The sequence below is a fragment of the Vulpes vulpes genome, chromosome 4 (assembly GCF_048418805.1).
Source record: "Vulpes vulpes isolate BD-2025 chromosome 4, VulVul3, whole genome shotgun sequence".
NCBI lineage: Eukaryota > Metazoa > Chordata > Mammalia > Carnivora > Canidae > Vulpes > Vulpes vulpes.
The window spans coordinates 108209243-108227433 of record NC_132783.1 but is presented as its reverse complement, the minus strand read 5'-3'; the positions used below and the strand labels follow the sequence as shown (position 1 = coordinate 108227433).

Below are 18191 nucleotides of genomic sequence, written 5' to 3'. Positions count from 1 at the left end.
AGGCTCTTAGTGTCTTCCTTTTATTGCTAGATTATGTCTTCTCTTATACATGTCTCCCAGGGATTTAGAGATGAGACTAAGAGGTTGGCAGCATCACTGAGGAAAGACACTGTATCTCCCTCTACCAGATTTACTGCAGTAGCAGGACATTTTCAGGACCTGTGGTTTGGGCATGAGCCAGAATAATCTTAAAGCAGAGTTCAGTCTAGCTGCATTCTTAGAAAAACTTACAGCTTTCAATTTCCAAGGTGCAATTTTGTTCATCCAGTGGGTACCGTCTTAGGTCCATCATGCAGGCAGCTGTAGTTGTGATTCTAGAAGAGAAATAGCAACAATATATGCTGTTAGCTGGTCCATGGCTGGTGTTGAAAAAATTAAATCCAAGTATCAAAGAGGGCAGAACTGGGCCTCTAGAAGACTGATTTAGCCAAAGTTCTAGTGAAAAAGGGTGTTATAGCTTCAGATAACCATTTTCCTTTATAAGCCTCAGGCTGATTTATATATAAAAAAAAGACGGGACTAAATCAGTATTTCCCCAAGTGTGGTTCACTACCTACTTGTACTAAACAAAATCACCTGAGAGGGTTTATTAAACAGACGTTTCCATGCTCCAGAATGTCTTGGTGTAGGGAGGGGTGGTCCCAGGGCTGTTTATTTTACAAGCATCACAAAGTGATTAAGAATATCAACATAGATAGTTCCTCTTCCATTCATATTTGTTTCCTCTTCCCTCAAATCTAATCTTCATTAAATCTTGGTTTTGATTCATTATTTTTGACATTTCTATGCATAGTATAGTACTTTGCAAGTGCTTTAACACAACACACAATCAGCCTTTCATCTATTGCCTGATTTGTTCTGTGCTGAGTAATCTGCTATTTTCATGACCTGTTAGTGTCCTCCTATGGGCTGGCACAGTTACTGATTTAAAATACCTGGTTCCTTTATTATTTTATCAGAGATATGAATATGTCCCTTTAATGTCTATATTTCTCTATCTTCATTTTTCACTAATCTCTTATTAAAGACCTACTAAAAGGAGTCAAAAAGCATATAGTCCTAAGTGGTTTGTTAATATATATTTTCTGATCAATATAACAGCATAAAGTCATGAAAAACACAAGTTTTAGAATACAACAGATAGAGGTAAAAATTCTAATTCTGTATCACTAACTGACATCAACGTGGTTAATATATTTTCACCAACCTTAGTTTCTTCATCTATAAGAAGGGGATATTATTAACAACAACATAATAATAACATAACAAGGTTTCTAAAAAGATTAATAATTGGGAATCCTGGGTGGCTCAGTGGTTGAGTGTCTGCTTTTGGCTCAAGGTGTGATCCTGGAGTCCCAGGATCGAGTTCCACTTCTGGGTCCCTGCATGGAGCCTGCTCCTTCTGCTTGTATCTCTGCCTCTCTCTCTGGGTCTCTCATGAATAAATAAATATTTAAAGAAAAGATTAATAATTTATGTAAGGAATAAAAAAAAGTACCTACATATAGCGGGTCCTTTATATCTACTTAAAAAAAACTTATACAAGAAATTGATATTGAATTTGATCAACTTTGGCCTACTCTACTCTGAAGGGCGCTTTACTATGAGTTGGGAATAGAGAAATAAGATACAGTCCCAGCTTGAGAGAAACAGTCCCCAGCTAGACATTTTTCACTGGAAAGTTGGGCAGAGTTTAAAAGTAATCTAAGTAGACTGAGTTTATGAAATTCCTCAGTTAGGTGTGGGAGTCCCACTCCTCAGTTGTAGGATGAAAATAAGTGATTAACTCAATGTAAGTAGTTCATGCCTCTTTAGTTTAATTACTGCTTCATTAAGGTTTGTGCTCTGTTAATTTCTGTTTTTCTTTTTAGCAATAAGTGAGTATCCTAAGGCTGATGTTCATCCCCAATTCCCTCCTTTTCTTCACCAGGAGTTAGCTACTCTGCCTGGGCTCATTTTCATCTCCACTGCCTCCTTCAAAATCTATGGCCCCACTGCCTCACCTCATATTATTACAGTAAATTGATCTCTTGGCCTTCCATTTGCCCCCCTACTATCCATTATCCACACAGCTGTCAGATCTTTTAAAAATATAGATTTAAAAAAAAAAAATAAAAATAAATAAAAATATAGATTTTATCACTCCTCTGCTTAATTTTTTTTTTGTTCTCCCAATAAAATCCAGAGTCTTGGCTGTGTCCTACTGTGCTCTGAATAATCTGCCTCTTCCTTCCCAATATTATCTCATACCAAGTCCTTACTATCTTCCAGTCTGCACATTTGTTCTTTCTGCCTAGAACATGTGTCTCCCCGATCTTCATAAGTCCTTCTCTTCTGATCCTTCAGCTCAATAATCACTTCCTCTGAGAGGCTTTACCCAAGCAGCCCACCCAAAGTAGCTGCCTTAACTGATGTTCCATTTTAACCTATTTATTTCCTTCAGGCAAGTATCACAATCTGAAATTATCTTTTTTTTTTTTTTTTTTTTTTGCTTTTTAAAATTTAGTTTCAAGTGTATAACATAATGATTTAACAATTACTAAACCATAAGAAAAGAATGAAATCTTGTCATTCATGGTAACATGGATGGACCTAGCAGATATTATGCTAAGTGAAATAAGCTGGAGAAAGAAAAATACCATATGATTTCACTTATATGTGGAATATAATAAACAAAACAAATGAACAAGCCAACAACAACAAAGAAAGAAACAGACTCATGAATATAGAAAACAAACTGGTGATTGCCAAAGGGGAGGGATTAAGATGATGGGTGAAATAGGTGAAGATGATTAAGAAGTAAAAACAAAAGGGGCAGCCTGGGTGGCTCAGTGGTTTAGCACCTCCTTCATCCCAGGATCAAGTCCCACGTCAGGCTCCCTGTGTGGAGCCTGCTTCTCCCTCTGCCTGTCCCTCTCTCTCTCTCATGAATAAATAAATAAAGTCTTTAAAAAAAAAACAGAAAAAGAAAGATGCTTTAAAGTACTATTTCTCTCAATAAAATGTAATCCATTAGGGGTACAGGCTTTGTTTTATTTATTGTAAGAGAATCAATAAACATCTGTTGGATAAATAAAAATATGAATTTTAAAGAGGCAAGCAGTTGGTTTTGCTGATTATAAATCTTTTATTTGGAGGATTATCTTATTTCATTATTTCTCTTTTCTTCAACTTTTAATGTGCCTTAAGTTTTAGGGATTCTTCCCATATTTTTAACAGCAAATGTTAATTCATTTAATTAACATTGTGTATATATAGTACTAGAGTTTATCTTATCATCAAACTGATTGTTTTGCTTTCAATGGGACTTGTCAAATAACGTTTTACAAATACTAAAAATTATATAAAAAATAAATTTCACATTAATTATTTACTCAGGGCTTAAAAATGACAAACCATTTTGACTACGCAATATATGACTGAATTTCTCACTGGTCCATCTGTCTACTGCCCTTCTTTTCTTCCTTCCTTCCCTCCTTCCTTCTTTTTTTGTGTTTTAACATGTAGTTACAACCTGAATTGCTACTAACATAGGAGAAACCTGTATTATGTAGAAGATAAATTTTCAAAGAAAATAAAATTAGTATATGATGGGCATACCAAAACTCCCATGTTACTTCTATAAAATAGCAGAAATCATCCATCTTGAGAAACTAGAATAAAGTAACTTCAAATGACAGAATGAACACAAAGGACATTAAAGGTACAAGGGCACACGTACAATTTTAAAAAAACAAGAACCATAAACAGATGCTCAACTGTGTGAGATGAAGCCTGCAATAGCTACTATATAGGTTGTGGTTCACACTTTCTGATGATACATATTCATGGCAACTAACATCTGTGAACTAGTGCTGTAAACATGAGTGCTATGAACAAGAAAAATAAATTGTCTAATGCTATTGCAGATGAAATGAGTTTCCACCCATATTTAAAAAATAAAGTAGATGAAAGTGTTTTTCTCACATCAACATTTGTATTTACACCAATGTTTTACTTTTTTAATGCTATAATATACTTCATAAAACAAAAAAATACATATATAAATATTTTCTAGTCAATGTTTTCAAGGCATTTGTGTCTCCTATTGGCTTAAAGCAGAAACTCTATAGACAAAATAATCCCTTTTGAGTCCTGTTCATATAGACCAGAACAAGTAAGCTGGGGTGAATCACTTAGATCCTGTAATACTTGGATGCTCCTGAACATTTGAATGAAAAACTTGCCATCCTAATTGGTTATGAGATGGTAAAAACAAGAAGAGATCTTTACCTTGTAAAATGTTCTGTGATTTTTGTTATGACACCTGCTAATAAGCAGATACAGTGATAACTATTTTGACCAGTGGTTGGTATTTGAAAATATGTGTAGAATACTCACACACCCATATTAAAAGCAAAGCAGAGCTATAAAATATGATGTAAATAGCAACCGAATACATAAATATTCAAAAAAATTATGCCATCTATGTATGCAGATTTTAAAACAAGGCACAGACACGTGTGACAAACCTGCATCTTTTCCACATGATTTATAAGATCAGGAACTACATATGTTTTTGTCTTATTTGTTTCTCAAGCACTTTGGCAGGTCTCTGGCACATATCACTAACCCAAGATTAAAACAGTAAAAATAATAATAAAGAGAAGAAAAAAGAAAGCAAAGGTCATAAGCATTCTCAAACTGAGAATTTTGAAACAATTCTCTATATTAAGTACCTCATTTAATTTATTTAAAAAATTCTAAACTCAAAGAATTATAGAAGAAGCTACTCAGAAATGAATCTTATTCAAAAAAGTTTAATGATCAACATCAAAAATCTGTTCTTTGGAACTTTATGATTTATAGCAGTGCTAAGTTTCCGTAGGAATAAGTCAATACAACAAATATACTTAATGGAGTATTCATGAATATGCCTTTCTGAATACTGTTAAACATCAATAATGGGCCTTAAATTACTCAACATTAGTAGTAGGAATCTTTGAAGTGAAGCTAGTAACTTATTATGCAGGTATCCTGACTAAATTTTAAGACTACAGTGAAATGTAGAGATGGCTTTGTCTTCAATCACAGGAAACAGTCAATGATGCTTTAAGAATGTACCTCATTTACATGTCACAAATTTTCTATACTTGCAAGTGGAAATGTGCCTTTTCGGGGGCTGAATACTATAATGTGGATGAAAGCCACCTTTGGGGAATGCCAATATTCTGACTGGACTAAAAGATCTTTTGAGAAACTTTTTATTCCTTACCCATTGGGCCTTGTCAACTAAAAATAACTTGCATCATAAAATACTGATAGAGTGCAAGAAAACTATACATGTAACATACCCTAAAACAGTCACTAAAGGCACCTATGAAATCAGGAAATACAACAGTTCTGCTAGCATTTTGCACCAAAGTCATAACAAATATTTTATGGTGTCATTACCTGAGACTTAATGGTGCCACCATATCATTCCGAGATTGAATAGGATCAAAGATAGTTATTAAGTAATAATAAATGCCTTTGTCTCTCAGCCAATAGGAGATAACTCAAAATCAATGTGACATGTTTTGGTCCTTTCAACAGACTTTTTAAAAAAATTATTTATTTGAGAAAGAGAGAGTAAGGGGAGAAGGGCAAAGGGAAAGGGAGAGTGAATCTTAAGCAGACTCTGTGCAGAATGAGGATCCAGAAGCTGGGCCCCATCTCACAATTCTGAGATCAGCTAAAACCAAGGGTCTGGCACTTAACTGACAGCGCCATTCAGATACACAACAGACGTCTCAAGATGGGCTTCAGGCACTACAATATGTGGTCAAACAAGTACCTTAACAGGTGAGAAGCATGTTAGGATTTCAACCAGAGGTGATAAGAAAGTAACTGTGGATTTCTTTTATTTTTGTATTTTTTTTAAGAAAATCAAATACCTTACCTCCAACTATGTTCATTCTAAAGAGCTCATCTGAGTCACTTCCCCAAAAGGTACTTTAAAAGATTTTGCTTCTATATCTCCAAGCAGACTTGATATTATTTTGTGTCTCACAACCACTTTAGTTGGGAAACTAATTTCTCACATACGTTCCTCTTGGGATATGCTCTTGCATTTTGTTGAGTAGGTAGAGCATTGATACAAGACTTAAATGACTTCAGCTTTGGCATTCTTGCTAGTGATAAACATGCTTCATACCAACTGATCACTCACTGAGTTCCAGGCATCATCTAGTGTTGCTTAAATGTATCATCTCATTTAATATCAGTGTCCTGTTATTCCCATTTTATAGATAAGAAAATGGAGGCAGAGAAAAGTAGAGTGATTTTCTCCAAAAGTCACAGAGTAAGTGGTGGAGTTGGGATTTAAACTAGAATGTTTGACTCCAGAGCCTACAGATTTAACTGTCATGCTATAACTAACCAGCTAGTTGACCTTGATAAAATCATTTAGCTTCTCTGGGTAACTGGACGATTTCTGAAATCCCAAATGAGCTTGGAAATTCTATAATCCTATGAAAATACATTACATGTTCTGTGACCCTGTATATTTTGTAATTGTGTTTTACCCACACATTCAAATGCTGTATTTCACAGCTGTTCATTCTGTTTTAGTCAATTATGTAGATTAGCCTACCCCAGACAAGCAAATACAGGCCTCTCCCCAAGGAGTCCCACTTAATATTCTCCCCTGATTGAAGGTCTCCCTCAGCATTTTTCTTCCAGCCTATGCTCTTGATTTACCTCCACAGAGTCCTGCTTAAATTAAAATCTCCAACACTCATGCATAATTGTTTTTAAAAGCTCTTTACAAGTCCTCATATAGAGTCACATGCGGTAGTATGCTCAACTTTGTAATCACCAAAAAAAGTAAGATTGCTAGCAATCATGTTCCCTTTTGATAAATCATGCATTTCAGATTAGAGCTATTTGTACTCGTCTGCAGCTGTTTGGCCTTCTGTGACTCTTTGCTTTTCTGGAATCTTATTCTCTCTAAAGATACTGTGACCATTTAAGGACTACAAGTTTCTGCCACAAATCTAGGTGCTATTATCAAAGATATTTCCTTAAATACCAAGACTGTAGAATCCAAACAGTAGTATTGAACAAAATCTCATTTTGTGAGTATATAAATCCTACTCAATCAAAAATATTAATCGATATGTGCATACAGTCTAAGTCTTTATTCCTCTGCAGTGACTCCCTTGTTTACCAAGATTTCCCACATTACATTCCTGATGGTCTCATCTGTAAATTGTGTGCTTATCTCAGGAATGAGAATATGCTTACTTCTCTCTAAATTATGTCTTACAGGAAGTCTGAGTCCCTGAGAAAAAGTAGTTGTTCTATTTTTGGATTCATTACCTAACAAATGAAATTTGATTTCAGATCAACATAAAGAATTTAACTGAACCAGAGCCACTTACCAACTAGAAAGACATATAGCTGGGACTCAGACTATTTCAACAATGATTTTGTTTTGTTTTCAAAATTTAAAACAGTGTCCAGAAAGCTTTTGTTGCATTAATTAAAATATATTCAAAATATTTAATTTTTATTTTTAACAGATTAGAGTCATATTATTTCAGAATAAGTTCATCAATTTTATTTTAGCCATTTATTTATTTATTTTAACAAAGTCAGTGTTTCATAGGTGCTGATTTATAGCTAGCCAGTGACAGGCTAAGGTTATAACCTCACCTGGGTCTGTTGCCACTTCTTCCAAATACCATCCAGTATTATTTTAAAATATAAACTACACATGCTGGATGTCTTTCTTTGTCTCTCCAGTTCCACTCTCTCCCCTTAATCACCATGTTTTGTAGTCTTACAGACATGAATGTTTGGACTTCATAAACTGTCTCCCTGATTGATTCTCTGGCTTCAGGTTGGATTTGACCACTGGGAGTTTAGAGGATGGAGGAGAGTGTGAAGGGGGGAACTGTTTCCTAGGCTCCATGCCTGCAGAGCTTGTGTGCAGGTTCCCCCTGACTGTGCCTTGTTCTCCCCCGTCAGGTGGGGCACACCAGAGAGTGGACGACAATCCACAGATCCTATCTCTGTGAGGGAGGAAGTGCTGTTTTCTTTGTAAAGTTCCCTTTTAATACATTGTCTTCAAAGTATCCCATTTTTCAGTAAGTCATCTGTTTCTTGTTGGGCCCTTGAATGATAAAATATATTGTAGAAATGTATTTAAAATTTGAGGTTTTATGAGTTAGGCTGTCAAAAATATTAGAAGCATTCCATTCCTGGGTCCTTCGTCTTGGGATTGTAGGGATGAGGGGATGAAGGTTCTATCTTAAATGAACTTCCTCCTTCTATGAATGCAGTCTCCGTTCATTCCAGCCACAGAGGAAGCATTTTCCCTCCACCTTAGCTAACGTAGGCCTAACCCCCTCCCCACTGGTCACTGTCATATCCCATTTTACTTCTTTCATTATACTTGTCATTATCTGAAATTATCCCATGTATGCATTTACTTGTTATTTTGTCTCCCTAGTAGACTCAGGGTCTTTCTGCAGTTGAGTTTTCCAGTAGACCCTGAAGGATGCTCATCAGGCATCCTGACCTATAAAAGAAAGGGAGAAGAAGCCGAATTGCACACAAAAAAATAGTGCAAGATTCAGTCCCAATGACATGGAACTTCTGGAAGGAATATTACCATCATAGCTCCCACATGAGCCTGAAATGGCCTTTAAACTATCTCCTTCCCCATCACTGCTACACACACACACACACACACACACAGAGAGAGAGAGAGAGAGAGAGAGAGAGACTTCTTCCTTGAGCAGCTGGCATCCAGCATCTGAGGAAAAGACATATCCTATGAAAAGCTCAGAGAAACATTTCTTTGTGTGTGTGGTAGATCCAGACTTTAACACGCCCTCAAAACATATTTTCCCTAGAGTTCCCTATGGTTGCAACTGTCGTAACCTTAACTAGTAAAGTAAAATAGGCTTTAATACAGTAATAGTAACAGTAACATAACTGCTGTTATGTTTTAAACAAGAAAAATGAATTCGACAAAGCTGCCTCCTATCACATACTGGCAACTCACCTTGTACTTCCAACTTCAACAAAATTCACACACACTGCAGTCTCTGGCCTTTCTGCCACTCTGATCTTTGATGCTAAAGATTTTCAACTAAATGGCAGTTTTACTATTTAAGAGTTAAATCTCTTACACAAAATAGGCACCAGATATGTGGAAAAAATGCTTAACACTATTAGAGACCACAAATTTGTAGAAATACAAATTAAGCCATGATTTTTATTGCTTACCTAATCAGCAAAAATATAAAAGAATTATAATATTCAGTACTAGAGATTCTGCAGGGAAACATACCTGGTATGCTGGTGGTAGAACTGTAAATTAGTACAAACTTTCTGGATGGTAATTTGACAACATCAAAACCCCCCAAATGAACAACATTTGCTCCTGAAATTTCCCTTTAAGAAATTGTGAAAATTAAATTATGTAAAATTATATACAAAGATGTTAAATACAACTTTAAACTGAGAAGAAATGGAAGCATTTTATAAGGGATAAGTTGTAAGGATAATTAAATGCATTTTGACTTAGTAACATGATGTAGTGAAAAAACACTTCGAGAAGAGTGTGGACATGGAAAAGTGTTTTCCTCTGGGGGAAAAAACATTAGAAAGCAGTGCAGCGCAAGTTCATATTTATTTAAAGAGGCATATTGGTACACACAGTTAAATGACTAGACGTATACTAAAATAAACAGTGGAAATGTAGTTGGTTTTTGTTTTCTTATAGTTTCACTTTTTTTGTGATGAATGCATATTGTTTTTCTCTCTGAAAATGTTAAGATAATTTTCCCTGTCTGCTTTAATCTCAATGAAGACTATCTATTTATTTATTTATTATTTATTTATTATTGTTTATTATTATTGTTTACTTATTCTATCTGCAGCAACATTTGTTCCGTATTGAGAACATTTGATAATGCTCGGGATACTTGGATTCCATGGGTTGGAAATGTTGGTCAGCATGTTAATTGCATCAAATGTATGCACTTCAATAAATCCTATGTCATTAAAATGTTGGCAGAAATGTCATCATTTTATTGTGGATTCTCAAAGGATTAAATGATGATGTACATATATACAAATACCTTTCTGATGAGTGAATTCCTTTCATAAGCTCTCTTTAATTATTGTTCTAACTTGAATCTCTCTAGGGAAGAGAACTCACTCTTTCTGAAAAGATCCTATTCCATTTTGGAAAAGCTATGATTACCAGAAAGTTTTTCTGTATTTACCAGAAGTTTATATTTCTTTTTTTTTTTTTTTTTTTAGAAGTTTATATTTCTTTGGTTGTAAATTGTTTATCCATATACTTTGCAGTTTTTTGTCTAGGGAGTGTTTTTATTTTACTTAGTGATGCATTAGTTTTTGATGTTATTTTGTCATCAAAGCTATAAATCATTTACATTTTTGTTTCTTAAATTGCTACATTTCTAGGCTGTACTTCTCCATCCTAAGAAGAGATAAAGTTTTTACTGTATTTCTGTTTCATGGTTTCAAATTCTACAGTAATTCTTTTTTTTAAAGATTGATTGATTGATTGATTGATGATAGACACAGAGAGAGAGAGAGAGGCAGAGACACAGGCAGGCTTCATGCCGGGAGCCCGACGCGGGACTCGATCCCGGGATCCCAGGATCACGCCCCGGGCCAAAGGCAGGCACCAAACCACTGAGCCACCCAGGGATCCCCCTACAGTAATTCTTAAATCCATTTGGAATTGATATGGATATATTGTGTGCACTGAAGACATACCTAACATTTTTCATGAAAACAATGAGCTACCATTTTTGACTAAAATATTGTTATTTTAAATGTAATAAATGGCAGAATATGGATAAACTGGAATTCTCATAATTTCTGGAAAAATACAAATGGATTCAACCTTTATAAAGGGAAGTTTGGTCATCAGCACCTTTTACATACTGGCCAGTAGTTTTACTTTCAGAAATGTATTGAGGGAAACAGAGAAGAGGTCAAAGAAGCATGTACAAGGAAATTCATCCCTGCATGACACATAGTAGTAAGGATGAAGAACACAGTGTTGGGTAAACTGGTGATATAAGACTCTCATACACATGAACACAGAAACCAAGAATAGACACCTTGGAAATGAGCAGTTTCGGGTTCAGGTCTTGATTCTGCCTCTTGCTGTGTGACCTTAAGTCAACATATGAAGAGGGACTGCTATAATGCAGCAGGTCCTTCTCAGCTCTGGACAATTACTTATTCAGAATTCTACAGAAGCATGACTCTGAGAATCTTACCAAAAAGCAATTAAGACTAACTTTCTTTTAACTTGTGGAAAGCATTTTATTTATCTAGACATGTTTAGTTACTTAGAACAGAGTTTTGGAGTGACTGTGGAGGGTAATGATTGCAGGTCACAGAAACTAAAACCTGAAATTCAGAGAGCCCCATACAACTAAAAACTGATTAAAACAAAACAGAAAAAGGGGTGCCTCGGTGGTTCAGTTGGTTAAGCATGAAGCTGAAGTCAGTTAATTTCAGCTTAGGTGATGATCTCAGAGTCCTGGGATAGAGCCCCATGCTCCTACTCAGCAGAGAGTCTGCTTGTCCCTCTCCCTCTGCATCTCCCCCACTCCCCGCCACTGGTGCGCTTGCTCGCGTGCGCGCTCTCTCTCTCTCTGTCTCAGTCTGTCTCTCTCTAATAAATAAAATCTTTAAATAAAAAAATAAAGGCTAACTTGCAAAAAGGATATTTGAAAAATTCCTACAAAAACACATCTGTAACACAGGGTTATTTGAAAACACAAGAGGAAAAGAAAAAAAAAATCACCTTGTATCCGAATGATAGCACACTAACACAAGAAGCTCAGTTGATGAATAAAGAGTTAAAGCAGAATAAAGTGGTTCATAATTTTAAAAACGGAATCATTTTAAAGAAGGCTTTCAAAGAAACAGAAAAGTCTCACAAGAAAGTATAAACACATTAAAAATAACAATTTGCAATAAAAATTACTCAAATATTATTATAGCACAAAATTATTATAGCACATTGTTAAAAGGCAAAAATGAAAACACACATCCCATTCTGGGATGAAAAATGCAAATCAATAACAGAACCTAGCAGAAGGGAAAAATTTGTGTAGTCCTCTTTTTATATGGACAATTTCATTTAATTGAAACTGCGAGAAGGAAACAGAGCTGGAAGAATGAGAGAGTGGCCAACGAAGGTAAAGAATGCCTGCAGTGTCAGTATTTTGCATTATTTGCCGTATTGGTCTCTCTGTCCTTCTGGCTGTTTCTCTCTCTAGAAGAAAAAAAAAGAATATGACAAAGTGGCTTCATAATTCAGTGAAATGTTACTAAGTATTAAAACCTGAAAATTAATTGTTTCTCAAATGGCTGGATGAGCTCTGCTGTTCCAGCTGGAGAAGAGAGAGTAGCCTGATAGATATAATAACAGCCTCTATTTATATGGAGGGCTCAAGGGAGTGATGATCTGCTGTTCACATTTTCTTCTATGGACCAAATAGAAGCTATGGTCATAAATTCTATCATGAAGGACGTAGAAGATTTAGGTTAAATAGAAAGATGACTTGGCTGGTCAGGAGGGCTGTAAAATAATGAAATGGCTCCCTAGGGTAGATAGTAGATTTCTCTTTCTGAAGATGATATGTAAAGAATAGGCTCATCTGTCAGGGTGATGAAGGGGGGGCTAACCATGGCACAAGGAGAGTCTCAGTGACAGCCTGTACTTTCTGGTTCAGTAAAGTAGCATCTATCTTTAATTTTCAGCAACTGAAGCAAATGCCCAAATCCTCTGCAACCTCAGCACACCTTTGCTAATTTGGCTTGTAATGGATTTTAGCTTAATAAAACAGACAATAACTTGAGGCTCACTAAATATAATTAAATAACTAAAGAGTTGTAATACAGCCTATAAATGTTGAGGTATTTCAATGCATGCTTAATGACAACAAGGGCTAGGTAAAGATATATTTCTGTCAGGTAATTATTAACAAAACCATTCAAGATTATCCTTACAGCACTGGGATGCAACATTATATGTTGGTCATAGTTTTTATACTCAGTGTTCACATCAGTTAAGGCATTTGTGGTGGTGTAATACTACAATGTTTCTAATGAGTAATTATTTCTAGAAAAGTTATTTTTGAGTGATTAAGGTGTATTGTACCACGGTGACACAACAGATTTTATATTTGCTTTCTCAAAAGACTTTGCGTCTTCCCCAACCCCCACACCCACCCCAAAGCACATTCAACTGTTCTTTTCTTAACAGGGAAAAAAATAGATTATAACTGCCAAATCCACACCATCCCTGAGAGAAATATAATGCAACAAACTAATGTCTCTTATTTTTTAACCTACCATTAGGGAGTTAAAGGTAGTATAAGAACTTTGCATTGGGTACATGTTAATTTAAAAACCTAAAATTTGCAAGTTTAACATCACTTGGTAAATGAGTTTGAGAAAGATTTAAGCTCCTGAATTGTAATAAACCTGAGTGAGAATAAAGGAAATGGTCAATATTAATCTATCCAAAATGAGTCTACATTTTGCATGGTGCTTGCTAAGAACAGAAGAAAATATTTTATAAAATGATTAAGAGGTAGTCTTTGGCCTTAAGATCTTAAATTCAAAGTCCAGATACAAGATTTAGGAAGCAACTGACCTAGGACAAAATTAGCTATATAGCCTTGTCTTATTTTACCTCTTTAAGCTATAGTAATAATAATAATAATAATAATAATAATAATAATAATAATAACAACAACAACAACATGTCAACAATAAAGGCATCAACTGCTCATTATGGATGTAAAAACTTAAACAATACATAGAGGTTGTTTAGCATGGAATAAGCATTCCTATGAAGTTTGGCTATAAACAAAATAATCATATTTATTTTTTATTTATATTTATTATTAGGAATATGTGTTAAGTATGAATAATTTGTATTACAAGATCTCTAATAAGGAAGATGATTGGAAGCTGAAGCATCCATTGCAGAGAAAATGCACTATCAGCGAAGTCATGGAGGATAGATAAGATTTTGCTTGACAGAATGTAGCTAGGAAGATTTTCTCATCAGCATGGTACAGTGCAAGCCCATGCTCAGAGCCAAGACAAATGGGTAAAATGGATAGAGAAACCTGAATGGTAGGCAAATCTGTTGAGATTCTTACCTGCTTGAGAGGCTGGGTGAAGTGGTTGACCTTAAGTTCCAGGCAACTTAGTTTATGTTTTATCCACTGAAGATTGTAGAACATGGTATGATATAATATGAAACAAAATGATAAAATTATGAGATACTTAAACCTGATTGATAAGTCACACTCAGACTCAGAGGGTCTAGCTTATGGCCTCTGTAGTATGTGGAGTAGGCTCAACATAAGACAACTGGGAATGATGGGGACTGGGATGAACTGGAGAAAACATAACCTGTCTGAACAAGGTACCTATTTCTCAGCTCCAGCTGACTGTTGCTATGTGGGATATAAGGCCTAATGTCTCCAATCTTTAGATTTTTAAATAAATAATTATAAAATATAAATTTTAAAATGAGATGTTCTACTTTTCTAAAATACTGTGTTGGTCAAATAAAGCACCTCCATCAGTTGGATATGTCCTGAGGGCTGATCTGTAATTTTATAAAAGAAGAAACCAAGTCTCTGAGACCTTGAGTGATCCACCCTAACTGACACAGAGGGTGAGTTAGAGGCACCACTGGGATCTGAACCAATGGTAATTTTATCCAAAGTTAAACTAAAACTCATTGGGACTAGGCTTTATTCCAGTCGGTATGGAACCGTGTGGGCACATGTCCAGAGCCAAGACATCTTTGAAGTTTCAGTGTACTTTGTACATTGTACTAATACACGTCTTTAAGTTCTAGATTATTTTTCATTACAGTCTCAAAGTAAACACAGTAGCTGATGAACACAGGTCAAAATAAAATTTAAAAAAGCAAGTGTGAGCATTGGTTCTCTTTTTCTGGTATTAGTGTAAAAGAGAGGAAAGAAACTGTTCTGCAGACTCATTGGGTCCTGCAGACTTGAGTACAAACACCAATGTTTATCATTTCTAGTCATGTCACTTGAGTAGGTTAATTTGCTTGTCTTTAAAATGGAAATAAAGATGCGTAGGATGTAGGGTTGCTGGAGGATAACATGGAACTGAATAGCTTGATGGCATGTTATCAACCATTTGCGTGATAATGTTATAAAACTTGGTTTTCAAACATTGATTTAAGAAAGTCAAGGAAAGAATTAATGATTTAAGAATCAGGAAAGGATGTTCTTATCTGAGCACTAGTTCCCTAGGAAGTATAATTTAAAACTCAGCAATGATAACAACTAATTAAATTACTAATAATCTGCTCTACCATTCATATAATCTAGATCAGTGAAAAATTTAGACATTGTTAAAGCAGAAATAAGGATGGGTTACACATGGTATTGTTATTAAGATTAATTTCTTTTATAATGTATTACAAGATAGAGGAATCATGAGTTAAAGCCAATTTTCACAGCTAAAAGAAATGAGCTAAGTTACTGTAAATCTTCAAGAAAATTGGTGAGTTGGGGAAATAAGCAAGCTTTGTAATAGAACAGAATTCTCCTGCATTTACAATTGTGACTCCAAAAGACACAGAAATAGCATTTTTGGAAAAGAGATGGAATAATATTTAGAATTAGTCTTGGATTTCAATCTGGACCTGGCATTTCCAGCTCTGTGATTCTGGGGATATTATTAATTCTTCTCTCAGCTTCCTCTTCTGTAACTTTTGGATAAACATGTCTATTTTATAGCAGTGCTATAAAATATCAAACAAATAATGTCTGTGAAGTGCTTAGAGTAATTACCTGCAAATCTTCAGTGTTAGGTATTATTACAATTATAATCTAATTTAAGACTCTGAGTGAGGTCAAGGGGGAAATAGAATATGTTTTTAAGATTTTATTTATTTACTTGAGAGGGAGAAAGAGAGCGTGAGAGAGAGGTGAAGGGAATGGGTGAGGGGAAGGGAGAGAATCCTAAGCAGACTCCATGTGGGGTGAAGAGCCTGATGTGGTGCTTGACCTCACAATCCTGAGATCATGACCTGAGCTGAAACCAAGAGTCAAAGCCTTAACTGACTGAGCCACTCAGGCACCCCCTAGAATATTTTTTTTTAAACAAAAGAAAGGAGTAATTAAAAATACTATTGCAAAAAATATTATAATTAATGCTTTGAACACATGGATAACATGAATTTTTATATTAAAAGTAATGCTATTTATGTCAAATCTAGAATGTCAAATTCATTTTTATACCTTTACTTTACATAATTGACAGGAATGTTCTGTCAAACATCAGCTTCCATGACTGCAGGGAACACATTTTGTATGCCTTTTATGTTTGTTGTAATAATCAGTAAAATATCCTACAAAAACTATCTAAGAAAAGTATTTAACTAAGAGTAGTTTCTAGGTTTCCTCTGCATGATTTTTATACTTCTTTCTCTAATAATGGCTTTTAAAAATAATTTCTTAAAGATTTCATTTACTTTGAAAGGAGAGAGAGCACACTCATGCAAGCAAGGGGAAGAGCAGAAGGGGAGGGAGAGGGAAAAAGAGACAATCTCCAGGAGACTCCATGCTGAGCACAGAGTCCAACACAGGGCTTGATCCTAGGACTCTGGATAGGACCTGAGCCAAAGCCAAGAGTCCAATGCTCAACCAACTGGGCCACCTAATAATGGCTTTTTAAAAGGAGAAACACAAATCAATAAGAAATATAGCACTTCCATCCTCAGGTTCCTTTAAAAATGAATATCTATATCAAAGCAAATGGTGGGTATTTGTCTTTTCTGATGGCTGAGTAATATTCCATTGTATATATACACCACATCTTCTTTATCCATTCATTTGTTGAAGTACAATGGAATTCAGGGTATCAGGCTGAGTGAAATAAGTCAATCGGAGGACAATCATCATATGGTTTCACCCATACATGGAATATAAGAAATAGTGAAAGGGATTATAAGGGAAAGGAGGGGAACTGAGTGGGAAAAGTTAGAGAGGGAGACAAAGCATGAGAAACACTTAGGTCTGGGAAACAAACAAGGGTTGCAGAAGGGGAGGCGGGTGAGGGGGATGGAGTAACTGGGTGACAGGCACCGAGGAGGGCAGTTGATGGAATGAGCACTGGGTGTTATACTATTTGTTGGCTAATTGAATTTAAATTAAAATAAATAAATTAATAAATTAGTAATTTCTTGGGGTGATTGTTCAACCAATTTTCTCAGTCTGGAAAATACCATTTTATATCTAAAGCATAATTAATGTAATCTTTGATTTCAGTAGATATTGAACTGGTACCATTTATAGGACTAGTGTTCATTATATACAAAATGTTAAAGACTTTGGGGGTGTTTTATCTATCCAAGGAACTGGGCCATCTGCTCTGATAGTGGAACAAATTATATACAAAATAATACTTTCATGGAGCAAGCTATCAGACCACATGCTGAATTTGACCAACAAGTTACTTCTTTTTTTAATTAAATTGAGTTGAATTTTAAATCCAGTATAGTTAACTACAGTCTTAAATTAGTTTCAGATATATATAATATAGCGATTCAATAATTCCATATATTACTCAGTGCTTATCAAGGTAAGTGTACTCATAATCCCCTTTACCCACCCATCCCCCACTACCTCCTTTCTAGTAACCATCTGTTTGTTCTCTATAGTAAATAGTCTGTTTCTTGGTTTGTCTCTCTCTTTTATTCCCCCTTTGCTCATTTCTTTTTTTTTTTTTCTTAATTCCACAAATGAGTGAAATCCTATGATATTTGTCTTTCCCTGACTTATTTCACTTGGCATTATACTCTAGCTCCATCCATGTCATGGCAAATAGCGAGATATCATTCTTTTTGATGGCTGAGTAATGTTCATATACATATATATGCTCCAGTATATATATGAAGCAATATATGTAACATATATAGTGGAGCATAATACATATATATACAGCAGACCACCACTTATTTCAGTTGGTTAATGGATAGCTTTAAAATGTGAGTTTAAAGGCCTTTAATGAAGACATGCATTTTCCAGATTCTCTAAGGACCCATCTCTTCAGATTCTCTTCTCAATTCTATTAGTAATCCACCCAAGCCCAGTGGATGT

The 18191-nt window shown here is 35.2% G+C and overlaps 1 protein-coding gene across 10 annotated transcripts in view; it reads right to left on the bottom strand.

Moving 5' to 3' along the window:
• GABRB2 (gamma-aminobutyric acid type A receptor subunit beta2) overlaps positions 1-18191 on the bottom strand; it is a 240388-nt gene that overhangs the window by 119543 nt on the left and 102654 nt on the right. For all 10 annotated transcript variants that reach the window (XM_072756703.1, XM_072756699.1, XM_072756695.1 and 7 more), the window contains exon 6: positions 232-314. In XM_072756703.1, the coding sequence (XP_072612804.1) occupies positions 232-314 (83 nt within the window). The remainder of the gene's footprint in view (positions 1-231; positions 315-18191) is intronic.